The 26,893-nt window shown below is 39.3% G+C and overlaps 1 protein-coding gene across 1 annotated transcript in view; it reads left to right on the forward strand.

Annotated features, from left to right (window-relative positions):
- The first annotated feature begins 1,570 nt into the window (after positions 1 to 1,570).
- Positions 1,571 to 26,893, forward strand: part of LOC5574649 (vitamin K epoxide reductase complex subunit 1) — a 31,284-nt gene continuing 5,961 nt past the window's right edge. The window contains exon 1 of the mRNA XM_001661522.2: positions 1,571 to 1,968. Within this exon, the coding sequence (XP_001661572.1) occupies positions 1,781 to 1,968 (188 nt within the window). The 5' untranslated portion in view covers positions 1,571 to 1,780. The remainder of the gene's footprint in view (positions 1,969 to 26,893) is intronic.

A 26,893-nucleotide genomic window follows, 5' to 3' on the forward strand; every position in this document is an offset into this window, starting at 1 on the left:
CAACTAACCCAGTTTTGGGTAATTTTTTGATGAAAATTTATTGTGTATTTTTAGTCAAACTTAAGTTTACGGCTGGTGTAAAGTGTGCCTGTCATAAAAGAATCGAAATTTTGTGTTTTAGCCAGCGAACTTTTGCCCCACACTAGATTCGAACTTTTGCCCCACCGGTGGGGCAAAAGTTCGAATAAGACAATCAATTTTGAAACTGTTATAACTAAAAATGTATGAATATTTTGACACAAGTTTGTTCAGCAAAATTATAGCCAATATGTTGAAGGTTCACTGTATGATATTTGTTTTGTTTTAATTGCTTTTGTTTTTCTGGAAACTTTGATTATATCACTAAGGTCGAACTTTTGCCCCACCTTACTCTAAACAAGCGAGAAGAATGGGTTTTGTCATTGCTCTCTCTTTGGGGATCTCTTTCGCTGCTATTATTTGTCAAGCTTGTTACAACTTGCGAAACATTGCTGATTATAGACCGACATAGATGGGATGTTTTTCTTCGTTTGTTTTGACAGTGCTTCGAAATCAAATGAGAACGGATTCTGAAATGCCTGCGTTACAAATTAAATTGAATAATTAAAAATACACATCATCTGCAAAGGGACAGTTTTTTTAAGCTTAATTGACTAATTATGCAGAGATTATCTTAAATGCCGAAACATTTCAACTATAAGCTATGAATTTACAATCAATTTGTGCTTAATTATCTTAAGCACTCATCACTGCTTCGCCAAATTCCAACGATCAATCGGAAATGCCTGGCACAAAGTGCACAAGTGGAAGCTTGCATCCTCTCTCTACCTTGGAATGGGAAAACGCTTCTTCCCTCCCTTCATTCGTATAGGCCGAATATGCGAATGAATCCTCCTCACGCACTCGAATAATCCAGAAAATAGCGCTCCATGGCATCCAGCATCGAATGCCTCCTCAACGTCATCGTTTTCGTTGTCGTCGTCGTCGTCGTCGACATTCTCTCACATACAATGAAACCTTCTAAGCGTGTTCCAGTCATAATAAATACGTACAGTATTGGACAATACATTCGCAAATTGTTCGATTTTCCATAAAATGGTTCGATGAGCTAGATCTAATTTATTTGTGAACGGAAATTGCCACAATACTCAGACATAACTTGAAGTTCAACAAACTTTTTTTTTTCATGTTTTTCCATGCACGAATTCAAAAGTAATAACGATTTTTTCGACGTATCTTTTCAAAAAGGACCTATCTAACATTGAGAGCCTCTCCTTGTTTACTTTCTCTTTAATCAATAACTAAGGCACTGTTGCGTTTTTCGCATGAAACGCTAAGCAAGGATCTTTCAATCTATAGTGAAAAACTTCCCAAAAGCTTCAGTCTTGCATTGTTATAATCTAAAAAGAGCGATATAAGAGAGAATCTATCATTGTTATATAGGTCATTTTGAAAAGTTACGCGAGATTGAGAATTAGCCAAAATTAATCATTTAATATGAAAAATCGAAAAGTTGCAAATGTATTGTCCCCCACTGTAGCTCCTTTTATCTGTATCATTTGCTTGCAGCTGCTAGCTGATATGCACGAAGCGCACAGCCACAGACTCTACTAGCTAGCAGACGTTCTCGCGATTCCACAGCGCTTGGTCGCTAGGAATAATGTCCTGCGGTCGCTGCTGAAGCGCCGGAAACAGCTGCTCTTCTGCTTCTACTCGTCCATCCATCATCATCAACGCTTTACGGTCATTTGTGTCTTCGAATTGTCTCGAACGAACGCTTCCGAATCGAATCGTCAGCGAAATGAGTTCCGGTGGTGGCGGCAACTGCAAGTATTCGTGCACGGCCGGATTGGTCGGGTTGAGCTTCGCCGGATTCCTGCTGTCGCTGTACACTTCCTACGTGGAGATCCGGGCCGAGCGGGATCATAGTTATGAGGCCATGTGCGACATCAGCGAGCGGATTAGCTGCACCAAGGTGTTCACCTCGCCGTAAGTATCCCCCTATGGTCAAAGTGCGTTGTTCAAATGGGTGAGTGAGTTAGTGATGGGTTGCGGGTTGCAGAGCGGTAGGCGTTGCTAGATTTTAACTATGTGTCCAGAATATGTAGTGAGATTTATGGCCAATCAATGATGATGGTATTGGTGCGTTGAAAGAACGTTGTTTACTAACAAAATAGCTCTTCCGTGAGCTGGAAGAACAAACAGATGCCCCAAGAAATAAAATAAAACAACTATTTGAATGTGGCAAAAAAGTCACACCACGTGGCCTTCCCTTTGGTGGCGAAAGCGACGTCGAGCAAACGAAAACCCCCAAAACACATAGCAATAATATCTCACAACAAATAAACATTCGCGGTCAAACGTAATGAATTTCGGAGGGGCAGGGAAAGGGTGTCAATAAGCTGTGACCATGAGCTGGTACACAACTTTTGCGTTCATTCGTACGAACGGTTTTCTCCATGGAATCGATTTTCGATCGGAAAGCAATTCAACGGCATGATGACAAACGAATGCAAAACTGGAATGTAGCCACCTAAGGGAATAAGTTAGCCTTCTAGCAACTAGCTTCTCTCACAGAAGCAAGCATGAAAGCTTCTCTCTCAGAAGCTTGGAAACTTCTCTCACAGAAGCTTGGAAGCATTTCTCCAGAAGCTTGGAAGCTTATCTCCCGAAGCTTGGAAGCTTCTCTTACAGAAGTTTGCAAGCTTCTCACAAAAGCTTGGAAGCTCCAAGGGGGGGGGAGGTGGTCGAGCCAAGCGTGACAAGCCTTACAAAATTTTCAGAGGACTCATACAAAAAGTGTGACAAAGGGGGGGGGGAGGCGGTTAAAAAAGTTGAAATTTAGCGTGACATAATTTGAAGACCATCCCTTACAAAAGCTTTGTAGCTTCTCTCACAGAAGTTTGGAAGCTTTTCTCACAGAAGTTTGGAAGCTTCTCGGGAAGAAGCTTGGAAGCTTCTCTCGCAGAAGCATGAAAGCTCCTCTCGCAGAAGCTTCAGAGTTTCTCTCACAGAAACTTGGAAGCTCCTCTCACAGAGATTTGGAAGTTTTTCTCACACCAGGGTGGCCACCAAATTACTTACTTACTTACTTACTTATTTGGCTTTACATCAATTATCTTGATAAAGCCTCGCCAACAATATTTCGCCAATTCCCTCGGTTCATGGCCGCTTCTCTCCATCCTCGACTGTGACCCACGCTCTCCAGGTCCTGGTGTACCTGATCAATCCACCTAGCTCGCTGCGCCCCACGCCTTCTTGTTCCGACCGGATTCGTGGCGAACACCATCTTTACAGGGTTGTTGTCCGGCATTCTTGCAACATGCCCTGCCCAGCGTATCCTTCCAGCTTTAGCTACCTTCACGATACTGGGTTCGCCGTAGAGTTGAGCGAGCTCGTGGTTCATCCTTCGCCGCCACACGCCGTTCTCCTGCACGCCGCCGAAGATCGTCCTTAGCACTCGGCGTTCGAAAACCCCAAGAGCTTGCAAGTCCTCTTCGAGCATAGTCCACGCCTCATGCCCATAGAGGACTACCGGTCTTATGAGCGTTTTGTACATCGTGCATTTGGTGCGGGGGTGAATCTTTCTTGACCGCAGTTTCTTCTGGAGCCCATAGTAGGCACGACTTCCGCTGATGATGCGCCTTCGTATTTCCCGACTAACATTGTTGTCAGCCGTCAACAAGGATCCGAGGTAGACGAACTCGTCCACCACCTCGAAGGTATCCCCGTCTATCGTAACACTGCTTCCTAGGCGGGTCCTGTCGCGCTCAGTTCCGCCAACCAGCATGTACTTTGTTTTCGACGCATTCACCATTAGCCCGACTCTTGTTGCTTCGCGTTTTAGGCGGGTGAACAAATCTGCCACCGTTTCAAATTTTCTCCCAATAATATCCATGTCGTCCGCGAAGCAAACAAATTGTCCGGATCTCGTGAAAATCGTGCCTCGACTGTTAAGTCCGGCTCTCCGCATGACACCTTCAAGCGCAATATTGAACAACAGGCACGAAAGCCCATCGCCCTGTCGTAGTCCCCTCCGAGACTCGAACGAACTGGAGTGTTCGCCCGAGATCTTCACGCAGTTTTGCACACCGTCCATCGTTGCTCTGATCAATCTTGTGAGCTTCCCGGGAAAGCTGTTCTCGTCCATGATTTTCCATAGCTCTATGCGGTCGATACTATCGTATGCCGCCTTGAAATCGATGAACAAATGGTGCGTAGGGACCTGGTACTCACGGCATTTCTGGAGGATTTGCCGCACGGAAAAGATCTGGTCCGTTGTCGAGCGGCCGTCGATGAAACCTGCTTGATAACTTCCCACGAACTCGTTTGCTATAGGTGATAGACGACGGAAGAGAATCTGGGATAGCACTTTATAGGCGGCGTTTAGGATGGTTATTGCACGATAATTTTCACACTCCAGTTTGTCGCCCTTTTTGTAGATAGGGCATATAACGCCTTGCTTCCACTCCTCCGGTAGCTGTTCCGTTTCCCAGATTCTGACTATCAGCCGATGCAGACAAGCGGCCAACCTGTCCGGGCCCATCTTGATGAGTTCGGCTCCGATACCATCCTTGCCAGCGGCTTTGTTGTTCTTGAGCTGTTGAATGGCATCCTTAACTTCCCCCATCGTGGGAGCTGGTTGATTTCCGCTATCCGCTGTGCTGACGTAGCCATCGCCTTCGCTGTCCTGACCTTCTGTGCCTGTGTTCTCTGCGCCATTCAGGTGTTCATCGTAGTGCTGCTTCCACCTTTCGATCACCTCGCGTCCGTCCGTCAAGATGCTCCCATCCTTATCCCGGCACATCTCAGCTCGCGGCACGAAGCCTTTGCGGGATGTGTTGAGCTTCTGATAGAACTTCCGCGTTTCTTGAGAACGGTACAGCAACTCCATCTCTTGGCATTCCACCTCTTCCAGGCGGCGCTTTTTGTCCCGGAATAGGCGGGTTTGCTGTTTCCGCTTCAGTCTGTATCGTTCCACGTTTTGCCGCGTACCATGCTGCAGCATTGCAGCCCGCGCTGCATTCTTCTCCTCTAAAACCTCTTGGCACTCCTCGTCGAACCAATCGTTTCTTGAGCTCCGTTCCACATATCCGACAACGCTTTCGGCAGCGTCGTTAATGGCTGCTTTGACTGTCCTCCAGCAGTCCTCAAGAGGGGCCCTATCGAGCTCGCCCTCATCCGGCAACGCTGCCTCAAGATGCTGCGCGTACGCATTGGCGACATCCGGTTGTTTCAGCCGCTCGAGATTGTACCGGGGCGGGCGTCGGTACCGTACATTGTTGATGACGGATAGTTTTGGGCGCAGTTTCACCATCACCAGGTAGTGGTCGGAGTCAATGTTGGCGCCACGATAGGTTCTGACGTCGGTTATGTCGGAGAAGTGCCGTCCATCGATCAAAACGTGGTCGATTTGTGATTCCGTCTGCAGTGGTGATCTCCAGGTGTATCGATACGGGAGGCTGTGCTGGAAATAGGTGCTACGAATGGCCATGTTCTTGGAGGCGGCAAAATCTATCAGTCGTAGGCCGTTCTCGTTCGTCAGCCGGTGGGCGCTGAACTTTCCAATCGTCGGTCTGAACTCCTCCTCCTGGCCAACCTGAGCATTCAAATCTCCTATGATGATCTTGACGTCGTGGCTTGGGCAGCGGTCGTACTCGCGTTCGAGCTGCGCGTAAAATGCGTCCTTGTCATCATCAGTGCTTCCGGAGTGTGGGCTATGCACGTTGATTATGCTGAAGTTAAAGAATCGGCCTTTGATTCTTAACTTGCACATTCGTTCATTGATCGGCCACCACCCGATCACGCGCCTTTGCATGTCACCCATCACTATAAAAGCTGTTCCCAGCTCGCGTGTGTTGCCGCAGCTCTGGTAGATGGTATGATTACCTCTAAACGTTCGCACCAATGCTCCTGTCCAGCACACCTCCTGCAGCGCTACGATGTCGAAACCGCGGGTCTTCAGTACATCGGAGAGTATGCGAGTACTTCCAATGAAGTTGAGAGATTTGCAGTTCCACGTACCGAGTTTCCAATCGCTAGTCCATTTTCGTCGCTGTGGTCTTTGCCGATTGTTCCGGTCCGTATTCTCTCGTTGACGTTCCTGTGCTGATGTGTTTTTACGGCTGGCTCGCAGGGCCTGACACCAACCCCCTAGATTTCCGGAGGACCATTCCCCCTAAATGTTCGGAGGGCCATAGTGCGCAGTTTAGCTTAGAGTCCTTCTCTGGCACTCGGACGATGATCAGCCGCCCCTGACATGGGGAACAGACGCTGTTGTGAGCCGCTCCTAACGTGGAGTACAGACGCTCCAGGTTTGCAACAGCAAACCCCCCCTTCCCTGTCAGCATACGACCAAAGTTCCCACCGGGGGTTGGTTACCCGATCTTCCCCAAGGTTACTCGTACCCCGGCCAGTACCACGAGGAGGTAGGGATAGGAGTTGCTGGGCAAGAGGCTAAGGACCGCACAAAGGGGTCTATTTTATTCCTGCAGGTACGCGAGGTACCAATGGTACGCCATGCCCAGCCATTTACCGCGCCACCAAATATTCATTTCGAAATTCCCGCTTTTTTCCCGGTACAAATTTCAATATTTTCCCGGTTTTTATTTAGAGGCCCAAACGTAAACGGGTCGGTTTTTGAGGTGAATATACTGAAAAAAATCTACTTCAAGCTTTTCAATGGCATTTTAAGGAGATTTTTACGACCAATCGGAAAAATAATATTATTCGTAGAAGATTGGCTTGTTTTTGGCTTCCACACAATAAGTATAGAACAAAAACTTAAAAGTCTATTTTCTCAAAACTAGGTTTTGTCACTTATACCCTCATTTAACTCAATTGTGCTATTCTATTCTTGGCACTTTTAATTCACTTTGACAGGGATTTGTTTTAAAAGCTATCCAGCCCATGTTTACCAACAACTAGTTGTCTCGGCAAACGTTGTATTGCCCATTAGGCCGTACATCAGGCGTTCAAAAAAAAAACCTAAATTTGTGTCAAATTTATATTATTCGTTTTCTCAACTTTCTCGGAGGATTTTGAGAAATATTATTCCACACAAACACGTCGGAGCCCTCGAGGAAAACAATAGTGAAAGAATTGTTCAAATCGATCGTCTTGTTCTCAAGCCACCTCGTGACATAAAAACACCATTCCATTTTCATTTATATACATATGCCCTTTTTGTGCATCTTACTACCATATTTAAAAGTATTTCAATTCATAAACTTTTATTTTTTTTTATCTTCATAGGAATGAAGAGTTTACTAAAGCAAATAAGTTCAAGTTAAGGATGCAATAAAGCAAACAAAGCCAACGGTGTCACCTTACTTATACAACTTTTGGTCAATTAGATAACGAATGACACATTAGAAGCTCTTATGAATGATTTTCAAGAACAAGTTTTCAAGAAAATTTGGATTTATTGATTTATTTAAAGCAACTGAAGAACATTTTGAAACTGTCTGCAAGAAATTTTGAAACTCTGATTCAAAACTTCGAGTCAGATGAATTAAAGAAAAGTCAAGTCAATAGTAAGAGGAAAAAAATCATAAAATATTTCGAAACATTGCTAACCAATGAGTGAAGTGAAACAATTCTAAGAAGTATACTGTAGCAAAGTAGATTATTTCTACAAGAAATTGAAGCACTATTGTTTAAAAGTTATTTGTGTATAATTGCACATGCTCAATGGCACTATCATCAACCGTAACAACTTTCTACGACTAATTTTGATGATTTTGTAGATTTAGAGTTCAAAGATCCTCATTCGAAATTATTTTCCCGGTGATCATCTCAAATTCCCGGTTTTTCCCGTCTTTTTCCCGATGGATTCAAATTCCCGTCTTTTTCCCGCTTTTCCCGTTTTTCCCGGTTCGGTGGCCACCCTGGTCACACAAGCCTGGGAGCTTCTCTCACAGCGACTTGGAAGCTTCTCTATCAGAAGATTGGAAGCTTCTCTCGCAAAAGATTGGAGGCTTCTCTCACAGAAGCTTGGAAGCTTCTCTGACCGAAGCTTGGAAGCTTCTGTGGCAGAGCTTGGTAACTTCTCTGGCAGAAGCTTGGAAGCTTCTCTGGCAGAAGCTTGGAAGCTTCACTTACAGAAACTTGGAAGCTTCTCTTACAGAAGCTTGGAAGCTTCTGTGGCAGAAGCTTGGAAACATCTCTGGCAGAAGCTTGGAAGCTGCTCTTATATCTTCAAAAGCTTGGAAACTTCTCTGGCAGAAGCTTGGAAGCTTCTCTGGCAGAAGCTTGGAAGCTTCTCTCACAGAAACTTGGAAGCTTCTCTTGCATTAGCTTGAAGGTTTCTCTCAAAGAAGTTTGTAAGCTTTTCTGGCAGAAGCTTGGAAGCTTCTCTCCAGAAGCTTGGAAGCTTCTCTGACCGAAGCTTGGAAGCTTCTGTGGCAGAGCTTGGTAACTTCTCTGGCAGAAGCTTGGAAGCTTCTCTGGCAGAAGCTTGGAAGCTTCACTTACAGAAACTTGGAAGCTTCTCTTACAGAAGCTTGGAAGCTTCTGTGGCAGAAGCTTGGAAACATCTCTGGCAGAAGCTTGGAAGCTGCTCTTATATCTTCAAAAGCTTGGAAACTTCTCTGGCAGAAGCTTGGAAGCTTCTCTGGCAGAAGCTTGGAAGCTTCTCTCACAGAAACTTGGAAGCTTCTCTTGCATTAGCTTGGAGGTTTCTCTCAAAGAAGTTTGGAAGCTTCTCTGGCAGAAGCTTGGAAGCTTCACTTACATAAACTTGGAAGCTTCTCTCACAAAATCTTGGAACTTTCTCTGGCCGAAGCTTGGAACCTTCTCGGGAAGAAGCTTGAAAGCTTAGAAGCTTCTCTGGCAGAAGCTAGAAAGCTTGTATGGCAGAAGCTTGGAAGCCTGTCTCACAGAAGCTTGGAAGCTTCTCTTGCATTAGCTTGGAGGTTTCTCTCAAAAAAGTTTGGAAGCTTTTCTGGCAGAAGCTTGGAAGCTTCTCTCCAGAAGCTTGGAAGCTTCTCTGACCGAAGCTTGGAAGCTTCTGTGGCAGAAGCTTGGAAACATCTCTGGCAGAAGCTTGGAAACTTCTCTGGCAGAAGCTTGGAAGCTTCTCTGGCAGAGCTTGGTAACTTCTCTGGCAGAAGCTTGGAAGCTTCACTTACAGAAACTTGGAAGCTTCTCTTACAGAAGCTTGGAAGCTTCTGTGGCAGAAGCTTGGAAACATCTCTGGCAGAAGCTTGGAAGCTTCTCTTATATCTTCAAAAGCTTGGAAACTTCTCTGGCAGAAGCTTGGAAGCTTCTCTGGCAGAAGCTTGGAAGTTTCACTTACAGAAACTTGGAAGCTTCTCTTACAGAAGCTTGGAAGCTTCTCTCACAAAAGCTTGGAACTTTCTCTGGCCGAAGCTTGGAACCTTCTCAGGAAGAAGCTTGAAAGCTTAGAAGCTTCTCTGGCAGAAGCTAGAAAGCTTCCAGCTAGAAAGCTCACAGAAGCTTGGAAGCTTCTCTTGCATTAGCTTGGAGGTTTCTCTCAAAAAAGTTTGGAAGCTTTTCTGGCAGAAGCTTGGAAGCTTCTCTCCAGAAGCTTGGAAAGCTTCTCTGACCGTAGCTTGGAAGCTTCTGTGGCAGAAGCTTGGAAACATCTCTGGCAGAAGCTTGGAAGCTTCTCTTATCTCTTCAAAAGCTTGGAAGCTTCTCTGGCAGAAGCTTGGAAGCTTCTCTGGCAGAAGCTTGGAAGCTTCTCTGGCAGAAGCTTGGTAACTTCTCTGGCAGAAGCTTGGAAGCTTCTCTGGCAGAAGCTTGGAAGCTTCACTTACAGAAACTTGTAGCTTGGAAGCTTCTCTCACAAAAGCTTGGAAGCTTCTCTGGCAGAAGCTTGGAACTTTCTCTGGCTGAAGCTTGGAACCTTCTCGGGAAGAAGCTTGGAAGCTTAGAAGCTTCTCTGGCAGAAGCTTGCAAGCTTCTCTCACAGAAGCTTGGAAGCTTCTCTGCAAGATGCTTAGAAGCTTCTCTGACAGGAGCTTGGAAGCTTCTCTGACAGAAGCTTGGAAGCTTCTCTGACACAAACTTGGAAGCTTCTCTGACAGATGCTTGGGAGCTTCTCTGACAGATGCTTGGGAGCTGTTTTCACAGAAGTTTGGAAGCTTTTTTCGCAGAAGATAGGTAGCTTTTCTCACAGAAACTTGGAAGCTTCTTTCGCAAAAGTTTGGAAACTTAATAGCAAAAGCTTTAGAAGAGTTTCTCTCGCAAACTTGGAAGCTTATCTCGTAGAAAATTGAAAGCTTCTCTACCAGTAGCTTGGAAGCTTCTCTTACAGAAGCTTGAAAGCTTCTTTCACAGAAGCTTGAAAGCTTCTTTCACAGAAGCTTGAAAGCTTCTTTCACAGAAGCTTGGAAGCTTCTCTTTAGAAGCAGAGAAGGTTCTCTGACAGAAGCTTGGAAGTATCTCACAGAAGCTTGGAAGATCATCCCAAAGAAGCTTGGAAGCTTTCTTCCAGAAGCTTGGAAGCCTTTCTCGCAGAAGCTTAAAAGCTTTTCTTGCAGAAGCTTGGAAGCTTATTTTACAGAAGCTTGGAAGGTTCTCTTACAGAAGTTTGGAAGTTTCTCTCACAGAAGCTTGGAAGCTTCTCTCACAGAAGCTTGGAAGCCTTTCTCGCAGAAGCTTGGAAGCTTTTCTCGCAGAAGCTTGGAAGCTTCTCTCCAGAAGCTTGGAAGCTTCTCTCCAGAAGCTTGGAAGCTTCTCTCCAGAAGCTTGGAAGCTTCTCTCTAAAAGCTTGAAAGCTTCTCTCCATAAGCATGGAAGCTTATCTCACAGAAGATCTGAAACTTCTCTCCAGAAGCTTGGAAGCTTTTCTCCAGAAGCATGGAAGCTTCTCTTACAGAAGCTTGGAAGCTGCTCTCACAGAAGCTTGGAAGCTGCTCAGCTTGGGAGCTTCTCTCACAATATCATGGAAGCTTCTCTGGTAGAAGTCTGGAAACTTCTCTCATAGAAACTTGGAAGCTTCTCATCCAAAAGCTTGGAAGCTTCTCTCCAGAAGCTTGGAAGCTTCTCTCCAGAAGCTTGGAAGCTTCTCTCCAGAAGCTTGGAAGCTTCTCTTACAGAAGATTGGAAGATTCTCTCTTAGAAGCTGTTCTCATAGAAGCTTGGAAGCTTCTTCCAAAGAAGCTCGCAAGAGCTTTCCTCTAGAAGATTGAAAGCTTTTTTTCCAGAACCTTGGAAGATTCTTAAAGCTTTCAAAAGTTTTCGTGAGCCTGAGGAGTGATTTAAATTCAACATAAGATTAAACATGTTCATAGAAGTCTATGACTGATCTATACTTGCTATCTGGAATGCCAAGGAATACTTTTTTAAGAAGAACTCTTTAAATTTTAACGAAAAACCTGGTAATAAATCGTCGATCTGTAAGTAAGTGGAAAACCTCTAAATAAATCAAAACCAAATTCAGTACTATACCATCAAAATAGATGGTTGATGATTTCTGATGACTGAACGATGAGCGTTCAAATGATAAGATAGAGTTAACCAAGAAGATGGAAAAGAAACATGAAACAAGAGAAGGTTCGCTGAGATAGTAGGTTGAGAAAATGATGGGTTTCAAAAATGTAGCTAAGGTCAGTAACGAATCCAACAATAATTATAAAATATTGAAGGATGATTAAAAGATGGATATGTGGAACGAGTTTGAAAAATGATAAATGAAAAATGATAAAAAGAGGATCAAAATAGAGCAGAGAGTAAAGAATAAGCACAGACAAACAGACGTAAAACTAACGAAATTTCCACCGACCACTCATTTAACGATCATTTTAAATTTGCTATGTTACAAATCTCACAACCAGAAGCGTGCGTATCGTTTTTCTTTGCGTTTGACGTTTCACACTACCGCCATCCGCATGGTGTAAACTGGGCGATGGATTTTGAATAAATTTGTTCCAAGTGTTACGTCCGTTGGTCTGTGGAATAAGTGTTTTGGATTAAGAATTGAAAGAAGACTGAATACTAAGAAAAAAAAAAATGAAATAGCTCGAAGATTTATTATCAAAAATCGAAAATTGAAAACATGATCAGTATGGATAATAACTAGTGGTTATGAATAATTAGATTTTGAAATGAGCAGATAATGAAGAATTAAAAGGGCCAGAAGAATAAGATGAATTGATAGAATCAAACAAGAGACATGCAAATTGAGAAGAGTAAAAACCAAATTAACCCGTATAGGCCTGAGTGAAAGCAAACACACTAAAACCCTCACCGCTCAGCGAATACTTAACGGATTCAAATATTTTTTGTCAGTATACTGGCCCACATATCTAGTTCCTAAAAGTGGCCAAGGGATCTCAGGAATGTTCCTGTGGTCGGAGATATTTTGGTGGATCACTGGGTCAGGTCGGGTAAAAAAGGGCTATTTTTTGGGACACGCCAAGTTGTCTTTATTTATTTGCAATGGCAACCATTTTAATTTGCATAAATCATTAGGATCTGATATTCAACATTATAAATGAAGAGGTAAGCACCGTTTAGAATGTACTAGGTGTGGCCACTCGGGCTTAATGCCCTAAAAAGCAGGCTATAGATTTATTGGATACTAAACCGTTTCAATTCTCTAACAGTAGATATTAAACATAATAATTTACTGAAGTACGTTCCCATGGGCTTGACACATATGTTTAAATACAAATTGGCCACTTTGTCGTAAATTTAAGGCATCCTGGGGAACCAAAATAGTTATTTCAAGGGTCAAACAAATGCAGGACACAAGGTTATCCAACTTAATCATTTCTCAAAAAGTTTACGCTGATTCGTTTTTTTGAAATTCCTTGATATAGTGGCCACATCATAGCCGATTCAGGAAATTATCTGTAACTTGAAATTTGCCTACCTCCAGGAGCACAGAAGTACAGCACCCTTTTCAGCCGACCTGACCCAGTAACCCACCTGAATAACTCCGGACACATGAACATTCCCGAAATCCTTTGGCCACTTTTAGAAACTAGATATGTGTGCCACTATACTGACAAAACATAATTTTAATCCGTTAAGTACTCGCTAAGCGGTGAGAGTTTTAGTAATTTTTCTTTCACTCAGGCCTATACGGGTTAAGAACTAGGCCACATTAAATACTGAATTCACACCAGAGAAGATAAAAAAACAAACGTGACAGAAATCGGATAGAAAACAAGAGAACTAGGAAATTTCAATTGAGTATTTCAAATCGAGTGATTTGACATGGGCGAGTCGAAAAATCGTTTTCTAAAAGTCATATCGGGTAAAATGAGAAAATCTAATCCTTAAGAGCAAATTCGAAAGCAGTTCGAAGGAATTGAGAGGATCTTATTTAAATGGAGATATCGAATTGAGAGATTCGAATCACAGAGAATGGAAACAATCGTAAAACAGTAAAATGTATTATATGTTCTACATTTTTCGTTTCACGTATCACCAAAAAGTTGTGTATCGGAAAGTTGTAGATCTAGTTAAAAGCTACAACTTTGTTAATGGCAGCATACCGTTAACTTTGAAATCTTGTGAGTTACAAGGGAATTTCGAGTTTTTTAAGCGCATTTTGGAAGTGAATTTTCTCAATTTACAAAAATAACATTCTCAGAGTTTTTATTTTGCAGTAAAAATAGCCTAATGTATGAACTTTGAAAGATAAATTTTATCGAACCAACTTCATGAGTTATGGGCATCTAAAGATGTCATAGTTTTTCACTTAAATTTGCTTATAACTTAAAAATCATAAGAATTACAAATATGCAATATACAGCAAAAATGTGTATAATTACTTTCTCTACAACTCTTCTGAAAACCACATTTACATAAAACTGAAAACAAAAAAAGTTAGACCAAAAAAAAAACGATTTTTCGGGTACACCTTAAGCAAAACCTTTCAGAATCAATTTACTTAGGTCAAATGAAAAGTTAGATCAAAAGTTTCTCCGACAAAATTGTTCAAAATAAAAAAAGTTCGTTGAAGAGCGTAACCAAAAGTGTGAGCCAAAATTAATCCTAAATCTAGACCACCCTATTCAACTTTTTTCTCAAAAATGCGAAACTTAATTACAAACAACTTCTTTGACGACATCATATGTCTAAAAGCGATGAGAGCAGAGAAAACACTTTCTCCTTTTAAAATGTCGATTCGGACTATTGTGTAGTCGATCTACAAGATTCTAATCCCTCAGCCATTTCAAACCTGGCAATATTGGAGCTTCTTGATGCCATCTCACCAAACTAAACCGAAAAACCAATAATAGATACAAAATAATTCATGAAATCTAATTAAGAATAATGAACTGCGAGAATCTTATTGAGAGAATCGAATAAAAACACAAGAGAAACAAGCCAAATCAGGACCACCAACGAAAGGAAATTAAAACGTTAGAAAGAAAAGTAAAACGTAATTACGACAAAGGCTGATAAATGAAAAAAGGTAACATCGCAACCACAGGGAGACAGATGTAAATAATAATTGAATGGCTGCCAGAAACATTGAAAATCATAACATTGAAAGGAAATAAAAATTATTATTTTTTAAATTAATAACTAAATTCAGGATATCATTAAACATAAAATAGAATATGTGATTGAAGTATTGGCAAAGAATTGACGATAAGAAGAGAAAAAATATCAGAAGGGTATAAAATATACGAAGAAACACAGAGAGTATTCAATCGAAACTTCAAATGCAAGTAAATCAAAACGGCCATAAAAAAAGAGAAATCAGAATATCAAACTCAGAGGAATGCGAACAACAAAAAAGGGGAATTGAAATGTAAATCAAATAATAAATCACTACAAAAATTTGACAATAGAAGCAACAAGAGTCAATAGAGTTAGAAAAAAAGTCTTGCTTTACATAACAGAAGAAATAACATAAAAGAAGAAGTTAGATTCTGAAAGGAAACAAAAGTAATAAAGAAGGAATTACAATCGAAGAGGAAAAAACTGCGAAATAAGAATAAAGATCTAATAGCTTTAGTAATTTGAACAAGTCGATTAAAATTCCTTCAGAAGAGAAAGAGACAAAAAGAAATACGAACATAAAGAAATGGAGAAGATCATTGAGTGAATACAATTTTTTCTTACTAAATCCAAAGCCCAAGAAAGATACAAAACCGAGCATGGAAACATCATACTACACACTTGACAACCGTGCTGCTATCGGTATCAAAACTGCGGATCAGACGCGCAGACTCCGTTTCTGCAGTCAGATGTTGGGTCGCCACACAAACGAATATGGCAGTTGTTCCTGGTCCGACACTATTATTACCCCGACCACACTGGAACCAGCACCGTTTGCGACAACGACGACAACTACTTCCCTATACTGAAGAATAGAGCGGTTCAAATTAAAAAAAAAAAAAGTTATAAAATTCCATCCCCTTAGAATGCTCATGACTTGGCATTACAGAATTCGCTCTCATTTAATTTAGAAGTACGATCAAAGCAAGCGAAGAAAAACATCACATGTGGATCGGTCTATGGTCGGTAATGTATCGCAAGTTGTAACAAGCTTGATGAGTAACAGCAGCGAACGAGAGCCCCAAAGAGATAGCGATGATAAAACCCATTTTTCTCGCTCATCTACATTTTGGGGGTAGGAGTTTTATTTTACTGGCATGATAGACAATTCCCGAATATCTTATAGCAATAGTTTCAACCAGGTTTAGAGCTTGTTCAAATGGGGTTTATCATGCACTGTTATCAACCCTATCTGAGTTGTAACAGAAGAGGATAAAAAGGTTCTCATGATTCGTGTTGCGAATCATGATTGTTGCAGAGTGCGATATGAGATACTATCGATTTTCTCAGTATTCAATTTTTAGATCACACTATGAAGGTTAAATTTAAGGGAAGATATGAGAGATTGTATTTTCAAACATTTTTGCAATTTGACCTACCCTAGTGGAGAGGCTCACTCACTATGATATCTTCGCAGATGAAAGCTTTTGTCCTTCGCTCACGCACTCGCTCTCACTCTTTGAAAGCGCACCGCAGGAGAGCCTCCCCCCCCCCGTTGGAAACAAAGGCCACCACAATGCAATTGAACTAAGGAGGGGTGGGGGAGGGGGTCTTGGTTTTGAAACGAATCAGCGGGCAACCGACCGGCAGTCGAGGGACGAGCTGTTGCGTGTTCGAAGACAATTCAACGCGGGATATGATGGAGTTTTGCATTTCTGATGGAATGGAGATGACACTTGAATAGTTGAGCGCTCCAGAACAATTGCGGAAATGGACTGTGTAGAGACTGGGGATGGCAAAAGCGAACTTTGCTTTGACCTTTTGAAGCTATCTTTACAAGTTTTCTGAAAAATTTATTTCCCTTCAAAAATTTAGGATTACTTTTTAAATTTTGGAAAAAAAAATCCATGGTATGAAAATTTTTCCTTGAAAATTGAAGAAAATTTCCCCTCGGAAATTAAAAAAACAAATTCTTGTGGAAACTCAGGTTTCCTCAGTAAACTATAGAGAATATCTTCTGGAAATTCATGAAAATTTCAATAAAATTACGCGAAATTGAGGAGAGTTTTCCTTGGAAATTCATAGAGTATTTCTCTTAAAAACTTTGTAGAATTCACCTAGAAATCCTGAAGAATTTTCCATAAAACTTGCTTTTCTGGAAAATCATAGAAAATTCCTTGGGAGAATTTTCCATGAAAATTAAGGATGATTTTTTCCTGTAAATTCGGAAGATTTTTTTTCTGGAAATTCAGAAAACAATCAATGGAAATACAGGAGAGTATCCACTGGAAACACGGAGAGAATTTTATCCTTGGATTTTAGAACAATTTCCCTTTAAAATTGGACAAATCTATACAAACTTCAGAGGGATATTAAAAAGAATGTCAGAAAAACATTCAGAAGAATCTCCTCACAATTTCAGGAGAATCGCCCCAGGAAAGTCGTTCAAAATAGTTTCTCTGGTATATTCAGAAAAAAAAAGGAAATTCAAAAGAATTTTCCCTAAACATTGATTTCCTAGAAATTTATAGAGATTTACACTTAGAAATTCCAAAGAATTCCCTTGGAAGATTTTTTTCTGGAAATCCGAAAAAAAATATTTTAAAATCAGGAAAGTTAGAAGAATACATTACTTTTATTTCTCAGGGAGTTTTCCAGAAAATCACCAAAAAATTCTTCCAGAAGTTTTTTTCTGTTCAGGAAAAGTTTTACGAACTTGCTAAAGCCCGATTCAAAGTAAATTTGGACGCATTCAAATGATCATAACTCAAGAATGAAACAACATACAGGGTTGGTCAAAACGTCAAACAAAAGGGTATTTATTCAGCTTTCAAACAATATAAAACAAGTTATTACATTTCACCACTTCGAACGAACTGTCGCACTTTACTTGTGATCGATGCCATCATGGTCTGCACAGTAGCTGGCGACACTGTATCGGCGAACTTATTCCACTTTAAACGCATTTGTTGTGCATTTGTCACTTCTTTACCGCATCCTCGAAGTTTTCGCTTGACAATTGTCCAATATTGTTCGATCGGTCTGAACTCAGGGCAATTCGGAGGATTAATCTCTTTGGCGACAAAATTGACATTGTTTGCAGCATACCATTCTAGTACCTCCTTAGAGTAGTGGCAGCTGGCTAGATCCGGCCAAAACATAACGTTGGTCTTGTGTTGCCGAATGAAGGGTAAAATCCGCTTTTTCAGACACTCTTCAATGTAAACCTTCGAATTCATTGTGGTAGATGTGATGAAAACCTTGGTTTTAAGGCCACAACTGCAGATTCCTTGCCAAATCATAAGTTTCCGAGCAAACTTGTCAGCAAAAACAAATTTGTACCTGGAAGGGACATCCCCACGACCAGTTGCCAGGTAAAATTTTCGTCCGGGGATTTGTTTATAATCCATTTTGACGTATGTCTCGTCATCCATTAAAATGCAGCCATCAAATTTCGTCAAAACTCGTTCGTAAAGTAATCGTGCTCGCTTTTTGGCCACTGAATTTTGTTTCAGGGAGCGATTCGGATGTTTACTGGCACAAAAAGACTTATATCCTTCTCTTGGAAGGATGTTACGCACGGTGGAAAAGTTAGAATCGCATTTCTTTGCCAAATCATGTATGGAGATACCTGAGTTACCTTTCACGCACCTCAACACCTTCCTCCTCAGCTCTTTGTCCCTAGTGCCACTTTTATGATAGATGCGCTGTGCTCTATCCACACTCAGATTATCCTTGTAACGTTTGATTACAAGACACACTGTTGACTTTGGGAATTTCAACACTTTTGCTTTTTTTGAGGCGGACCACGAAGGATTCTCTAGATGTTTGTGCACAATCAATTTTCTTTTCTCGAGTTCCATGATCCGTAATTTCGAGATGCGTCGATCAATCGAGGAAAACTTTTCACCAATTTCTTCGTCAATGAAACGTTAACATGTGCTGTCAAAAGTTTTTTGTTCCAACCACCAGGGGCGCGGTGGTGTATTGAACCGTGCGTCCAGATTTACTTTGAATCGAGCTTTATGTAATGCCTTCGAAGTTTTCAGAAATTTCGGCAAAAATCTAAAAGTTCCTTCTCTATAATACATTTTTGAGGATTTCTCAGAAAATCTAACTAGAAATGTACTTAAGGACATTTTCAACGCTATAGAACAGTACTTTTTATATAACATTGTGGTTTCGTGAAAATCGTGACACCCTCTATAACTTTAGCCTTATGAATCCAGGAACTAGTTTGGAAACATTTTGATATGAGCCATATCCTGAATCAAGCCGAGATCAATATTTGCACACAACATTTTATACATTATTGAAAAGTACTAAAGCATGTAACGATAACACCAACAAAGGTGAATAATGGTCTCTAGATTCTATTTTTAACGCAAAATAGTATCTTAAGTCCTTTTTTTTCGCATTGTAATAAATCTCGATGTAAATTCTTTGAGGCTCTATAGTTTACTACGAATCTATGACAAAAGGTCGAAAGGACAAAAAGTCGAAGAACAAAAAAGAAGGGACAAAAGGTCGAAAATCTTTTTTCAAAGAAAGAAAAATTTCCAACCAAGTATATCGACATTTTCTAGGGGTGTCCACTATTTCGGTTAGATTGATTTTTCAATAATAACTTTATGATTTTCCCGAAGACCCAACCAAGACTTTCTCAAGAGCCCAGAGGAGATCCGTAGATCTTTTTTAGACTTCTCTTTTGTAGAAATTTATCATGTATTTCATCAGTGATATCTTAGAATTTCGTTTAGAAATATCTTGAGGATTTGTTGAACGAGATCTCTCGGAAAATTTCTGAAAAATTTCCTTAGCATCTTTTTGGACAAAAATCTGAGGGTACCATTGGAAAATGTTCTGGTTGAATTCTTCAAGGTACCTCGAATGAAAATCCTGGAGGAATTCCTTGGGAAGTCTGTGCAGGAATCGTTCAATGTATTCCTGAAGAAATTTTCGAATTAATAGCTGAAGGAAACTTTGAGCAAATGCCTAAATTACATTCTGATGAAGAAAGTTCGAAGCAAATAATTAAACCCCACAGAGATGTTTAGAAAGGCGCTTTGGGAGTTGTTTTGTCAGATTACTTGCGAAATTTTTCTTGTGAGATTACTGGCGAAATGGTTCCTGTTCAGTTTCCTTTTGGTCTCATTTTTCGAACATGAGGTCTCTATAATCCCTAAGTGCCTAGCCGCTATCAGCCATGAAGTGGTCGTATCTATCAGCATATTAGGTACTCTTCGTCTTCATTAATTAGCATATTGATTTCCAAATAGAAAGTTAAAAACGACAATAACAAAACAAAAACAATTTTTTCTCAATCCCAAATATTAATGTTGATTGAATGTATACTATTTTTCGATTAGTTGACCAGCTAGTTGGTACATACTCCTATGAAGGGCCCCCGAAATTGACTCCACACCGGGCCCCGAAAACTCTACCTACTCGACTGATCCTTGGGTCAATTGAAAGATTTCTTGGAGGAAAGAAATCACAAAAAAAATCTCTAGAATCATTTGATATATTACTAGATAAATAAAAAAAAAACTGATGCATTTTGAAGGATGAATTTCTGAAAGAAACACTGTATAAATATCTAATGATAACTATCCAAAACTGCTGATATAAATCTGCGAATTTTCTGAAGTCCTTTCGGTTTTCCGCTTGAGGAATTCTTGCGAAACTTGTGAAGGAATTCTTACGCAAACCTGTAGAAGAAGTGAAGTCACCAGGAGTTGATCAACGATTTCTGCCAGGGATCAATCAGAGAACGTCCGCTGGAAATCACCATAGCATTTTTACCGGAATGTAATATTTTTATGAAAATAATTAAAATAGCATATATCAGAATTCCTTCTAACGAGATTTCGAAGGAATTTTGATCACTTGTTTGGACATTTCAGTAGAACAATTTCAGATAATGCTCTGGATTAACTTTCGAAAGATATCCTGGAGATATATCTGAAGAAATTTCAGTCTTAAGAGAATATTTGTTTGTAATATCTGACTTCAACAATTTGATCAAGTCCAGATTCGAACCGTAGATAACTAAACGGAGCAAACTTAACAAATGTCTCCACTACAGAACGAATGTATACAGAACAGACGTATTCAAAATTTTCTGGAAATTCCGAAGTCGACCAATATTTTGATTTTTCATGTCGAAACTTGTGGTTAAAATGTCAGTCAATTTGGAGAAAATGTTGAGTTAATTTCAAGCTTCAAAACTTCATAACTACCATACCGAACATCAAAACTTATCGATAATAACTCTACATAATATTATTATTCAGGGTGGCCACCAAATTCCGATTTTGAAATTCCCGCTATTTTCCCGGTTTTCCCGGTAAATTTTACATAAATTTCCCGGTTTTTAATCCATCCTTTCCAACGACTTTAATTGACTTTTTTGTATATCAAAAATCAAGCACTGTAACCATTTTGTATGAAATCGGTTTCAAATGTTTTAGTTGTTTGATTGCTTATCAATAGTTTGGAACAATAAGTTGACTGATAGATTGTTCTAATCTTTATATGTAGAATCTTATTCTGAAAACTATGGCATAGTATAGTATTTATCTGAATCGATTTGTCTCGCGTTCGTCGAAAATCAATGGAGCTCTGAAGCTTTCTATCATGAGAAAGAGATGGTTAATAATTATGCTTATAAAACAGACCTCACTCTTGACACGACAGGGGTTTAATTTGAATGATATTTGAACTATATTTATCAACAATATGCACTTAGAGTCAAACTTCGAATATTCAAGTTTCAAGATATAGAGAACTTGACAACCGTTGAAAATTTGATGGATTGGTTGTATTCTGGTGATGATAAAACGATAAAAATTTCAGCTCAGAGCACTGCACTGTTTGGTTCTCTAGACTTGTGCTCTTGAAATTTCTAGATTTGGCTATGGTTTATAATAATCTTAAATGTATCTTAATGCTGAATTTCAGATAATTTGGCCGACAAAAGCCCCAGGTTCCTAAGTAAATCATCAAGATGCTCAAGTACTTTCTTACCGTAATTTTCTTTTTTTTTTTCAATTCTGAATTTTCTTCTCTAAAGCAAATAAGTTCAAGGTATGGATGAAACAAGGCCACACATGTAGAAATACTTATTTAGGGCTCACTCACAATTTCAATAACACCGAAAATTATCATTTTTGTCATACACTCACTCTCCCGTTATGATTTTTATATGGACACACTACATATTTTATATGAGCTGTAACAACTTAACCGTTATCAACATCGTAAATGAGGCCTTATTCAAAACGTTGACGATTAGGTAATTAGTAACATATTAAAAGCTTGTTTTGAAGATTGGTTGTGGTATTCACCAATTACAAAAGAGTGCCAAATCAATCTGCAATAAGTAATTAAAGTTTGATTAAAACTTCGAGTAAAAAAAGTTAGGAAAAAGTTCAAAAAATATTAGCCTTGATAGTGCGAGAACAAAAATTCAAAAAACTACTTCGAAACTTTGGTAAAAAAAGTGAAACATTTTTAAGAAATATGGTAGACATTAAATTATTAATGTTTGAAACATATTTGTTCAAAATTGCGGATGCCTCATAGCAATATCATTACACATAACTACTTTATAAAACTTATTTTGAAGGTTGGTTTGTAAATTACAGCTTGATGAAGTTCGTTCAAAACTATTTTCCCGGTGATCTTCTCAAATTCCCGGTTTTTCCCGTCTTTTTCCCGGTGGATTCAAATTCCCGTCTTTTCCCCGCTTTTCCCGTTTTCCCGGTTCGGTGGCCACCCTGATTATTATTCAGTTCTACGAACTTTTGTCAAACACGATTCTATGTTTGGAACAAGTTTTGACATGCACACTTAATTCAGAATGCCGAATATCGGCTAATTTTAACCGAGATCCGCACAGCCGAGTAGTCGACAAACAAATTTCCTGGGATCTCAGCAAATAAAAGCCGAGTATCAGTAAATCATGCTTCGTTGCTAAGCAACCGGACAATTTGTTAGCTGAGTCTCGGTTAAAATCGGGAAACCGAGATTCGCACAGCTGAGCTCGTGAAATAAATCTAAGAGTGTGGTTTGGTTGAGTCAATGGAAATTTAATGCATATAGGGTAGATGTACCAGTTATGGACATAGTGGTTTCCTATTTTGCCATACGTGATAATTTTAATGTTTCAATATTTCGAAAGTTTTTGTGTGGTTTAGTTGTAGGATATATGATATAGGGGGAGATCCCCCAGTACCGGACACTTAAGCCACTAAATTCATAATTCTAAAAATATTTGTTTTATGTGCTCGTGTTACCCATTTATGATAAATAATATCAATTTTATAGTGTACAAAAATAAATTTGAAAATATAAATATAAATTTTGACATTGCATTTTGATGCTGTATTTTAGTACTAAATTGATCGATGAAAGCTGGTACCCAATACCGGACGCGATCTGGAAATGCCTCGAATTCTGTAAATTTGGACATCATTGAATGTGTTTACCATAGGAATAGTAAATAATTGCCAATTCGATGCATTTGCAATATTTACAAGAATAATTTGAGTTTTTCTTAGTTTGCAAGATGTCCATCAAAAACCTCTTTCATATATGATGAAAAATAGCACATTTTACGGTGTTGTTCTGAATGTTCATTTTTTTTAATTTTATTGCATGTTTGATACCACGATCGACGGAATCCATGAAAAATGAATGTATTTTGAGACACTGATGCAATAATTACAAAGATATCATATAACAAATCAAGCTGTCCGAAACTGGGGGACAGGAGGTGCTTAACCAAAATTGTAATTTGTCCATATTAAGTTCAATTATGTTTTTAAATACAATCATACTATCAAATAAGGATTATGTTCGAACATGCTTACGTGATCTAAAGTATTTTTTCATATTCAAAATAATTACTAAATAGGCTCAAAACTAAGGAGATACGTCAATTTTTTTAAAGATTTTCAAACTTTTGTACTTTTTTAAAAAGGCATTCATATTTCAAGGATGTGTTATTCTACGTAAACATTAGTCTCCATAATAGCTTCCTTTTCTACTAATACACCATCTTGATTGGGCAATGATTTCTCAATGTTTCGACTTTGTCCGGTATTGGGTGCTGTCCGGTACTGGGGGATCTCCCCCTATCTTGACGCCAAAACATTCAAAAAGGGGGGTCTGTAGCCTTGAGGTTACGCTTTCGCTTCATAAGCGGAAGGTCATGGGTTCGATTCCCAGCCCCTCCACTAAAAATCCGTCCAGCCACCAGAAGACGCCTCACGAAGGACCGTGCTTTGGGGAGCACATCCATCCTCCGTCAGTATCAGATGGTGACTGAGACAAACTGACCCTCTTCGCAGGCAGCTTGCCTCACTAATAGCAGAGCTCTCTCTTCTACTTTCTCGGTGTGAGAGTAAAAGAGTAGGAGAGAGTGAAACTAGATGTAAATATAGATAAGTTAAAAATAGATCTATATCGATAAAGAAGCTACAGATCAACTGAGCCTGGCACAGTAGTGGCCACGAGCACGGTGTGCCTACAAAAAAAAAAAAAACATTCAAAAAGAATAAAAATGTGAAAGATGTCGAAATTTTACATATGGCCAAATAGGGAACCATTTGGCCATTACTGGTACTGGTACACTTTCCCTAATGCGATCAAAACAGTCATCACTCGGAAAGAAAAAGCAATGCTTAGGCTGTGATCCGTTCATTGATTCGTTTGACTTTTAATTAAAATTTGACAGTTCGATAGTTATTTCTCCTCCGGTATAAAATAATCCTGCTCGGGAGCATGGTTAAACTTGACAGTTCAAGAGTTATTTTCCGATCCCGGTAATTTGAAAATAACTAATCATCTGTCAACTTTGTTCTGAAATACTATTCGTCTATCAAAACTAAAATGGACCGCGAAGTTAATTTTAACCATTGGATGGGAAAATAACTAGGTATCGAAATGTCAGATTTTAACCGAAGGTTAAACGAATCGATGAAACGGTTCACAGCCTTAAGCCCCGAACACAATGTGAACGGCAGCACGGTACAACGGCAAAACGGCAAGCCCATTTTGATCTACATTCTACTTGTCAAATCCATGTTGAAACTGATTGAGTTGACATTGATCAAAACATTGAAATGTCATTCAAGTCGGTGTTGCCGTTTTGCCGTTCTTGCCGTAATGCCGTTGCATTGTGTTTGACCCTTTTCTTGTTCAATTCATTCATTCGTCGGTACATTTGTCGGTGTCACGCAGGATTTTAAAACATTGTTTGATCGAGATTTGTTCTCCATAGTACCTACCCCCAGTAGTAAAAACTATCATCAGGTTTCGATGCGGTATTAGATCTTTGGGCATTTTTTTTTTCTAAAAGCCGCAACGGATTCAGCAAACCCAAATTTAGCGGAAAGACAGAATTTGATCTATGAGACACAAAAAGGTTATTTTTCCACTGCGTAATTGCCAATTGGCTATCGTTCAGATTCTTAAGATTCCACTGCGATATTTCTGAAAATTCACAAGTCTCGGATGGAAATTTTCAGAAGTCTGTTTTCCTAGGTTCCCAGGGGGTTCCAAGAATGGAGCATGCCAAAAAACGGAATCCCACTGTATGCTTCCATGGATATCTTAGGACATTCGACAAAATTGTCGTTCAAGATTTCTTCAAGATTTTAACCCGGAATTTTTTTAAGATACTTTCAAAAAATTATTCGTAGATTCCTGCCAAGATTCATTCAGCAAATTCTCTATGAATTCTATGAAACATTTCTGAAAATTGTAAAAAGTATTAAGTAAATTTCTGAAAATTGTTAAAAGTCTAAGGAAATTCTTTAGTGATTTGAGAACTTTTTGAAAAAAAAAAACACTAAAAATCCTGATTGAACATTTGTAAATTCCAAAGAAATCCTACAAGTATCTTCGAAAAAACTTCTGAATTTTTAAAACAGTCCTACACACACGAGCTCGGCTGTGCTAACCTCAAATTTAACTGAGATTTGGCTAACAAGTTGCCCGAATACGATTTACTGATACTCGACTTATATTTCATGAGATCTCGTGTAATGTGTTTGCCGACTACTCTGTTGTGCGAATCTCGGTTAAAAAATCTCGGTTCAACGAGATTCGGCATTCTGAAATAAGTGTGTAGAGGCTTCCTACACCAAAAACAAGCCCTAATTGTGTAATTGTGTGTAGCAATCATACATTTTATTTCAATTTTGAAATCTTGCTTTCTCTGGTTCGGATTAGATAAATTGCTAAGATAATTGGAAGAAAATCGGTTGAACGATTTTCGGAAGGAACTGCTTGAAAAACGTTCGACTTGCACCGCTGAAGAAATTTTTGCAAGTATGTTCGAAGCAATCACTGGAATAATTTCTATATTATTAACTTGTGTGGAACCTCAAAGGAACTTAAAAGAATCCGTGAAGATTTTATTCAAGAATTAGGAAGAATTCTTAACAGATTTTCTAGGATAATTCTCGAAACTCGTTTTGGGAACAATGCCTGGAAGAATAACTGGAAATAACGGCGTAAGATTTCTAGTAGGGTTTCTTGAAAACATTCCCGGAACGAATTTCTTCAAAAGCTCTGGAATAAACATTTGCATATATCCTTAGAAGAAAATATTTTGGAGTTCTTTGGAAGAACTCCTAGTATAACAACTGGAAAAAATGGTGGAAGAATTAGTGGGAAATATTTAGAAGGAATCCTAGAATGGTCCCTGGGGAAAGAATCCGAACAATTCATGTGCAAATTAGTGGAGGCAGTATCGTTGGAGTGCTCACGGATTTCTTGGAATCCTCGGAGAAATTACTAAATGAATTCCCGAATATTTTTCTCGAGAAATCTGAAAAGCAAGCTTCTACAAAACTTGAGAGAAGAGAAAGTAGTGAAATAATTTCAAATGAAACTGTTGGTGAACTGCTCTGAAAACTGTACTGGATAAACTCCGGGGTAATTGATAAGTATTCAAATATTTGAATCAATTCCAGTACTCGAGAAAATAGAAGCAAAAAGCACCTACTGAAAATATTTAGTCTAATTTATTCAAACCCGTACGAAAATAATAATTATATTTAAATTTCCCATAAAGAATTATTTATTTATTTATTTATTTTAACTAAAATTTTGAAAGAGGGAAAAACCCCTTTGAGTGATCACTAAATTAGATCTTCTCAAAAAGGCACAAAACCTCTTCATCTTTTTAAAAAGTTTTAATAAATATCTTATAAACTAAAGGCAACCATAACAGAGCCAGATTCTTAAGTAGCTTAAGAAATCCCGATAAATCCTTTCCTTCCCTGTTACAAATGTATTAACTAACCTTAAAACTTCCGCAAACTAACATAGTTTTTTAAAATAAGTTTAAATTTCAAAATGTAAATAATGTAAAAAAGAAAAGATTTCGGCTCTGTTATGCCCTACGGCGCCTGAGCCTACCAAATAAACGAGATAAGTAGAGCCAGATTCTTGATCTTCTAAAACGTTC

The sequence above is a fragment of the Aedes aegypti genome, chromosome 1 (assembly GCF_002204515.2).
Source record: "Aedes aegypti strain LVP_AGWG chromosome 1, AaegL5.0 Primary Assembly, whole genome shotgun sequence".
NCBI lineage: Eukaryota > Metazoa > Arthropoda > Insecta > Diptera > Culicidae > Aedes > Aedes aegypti.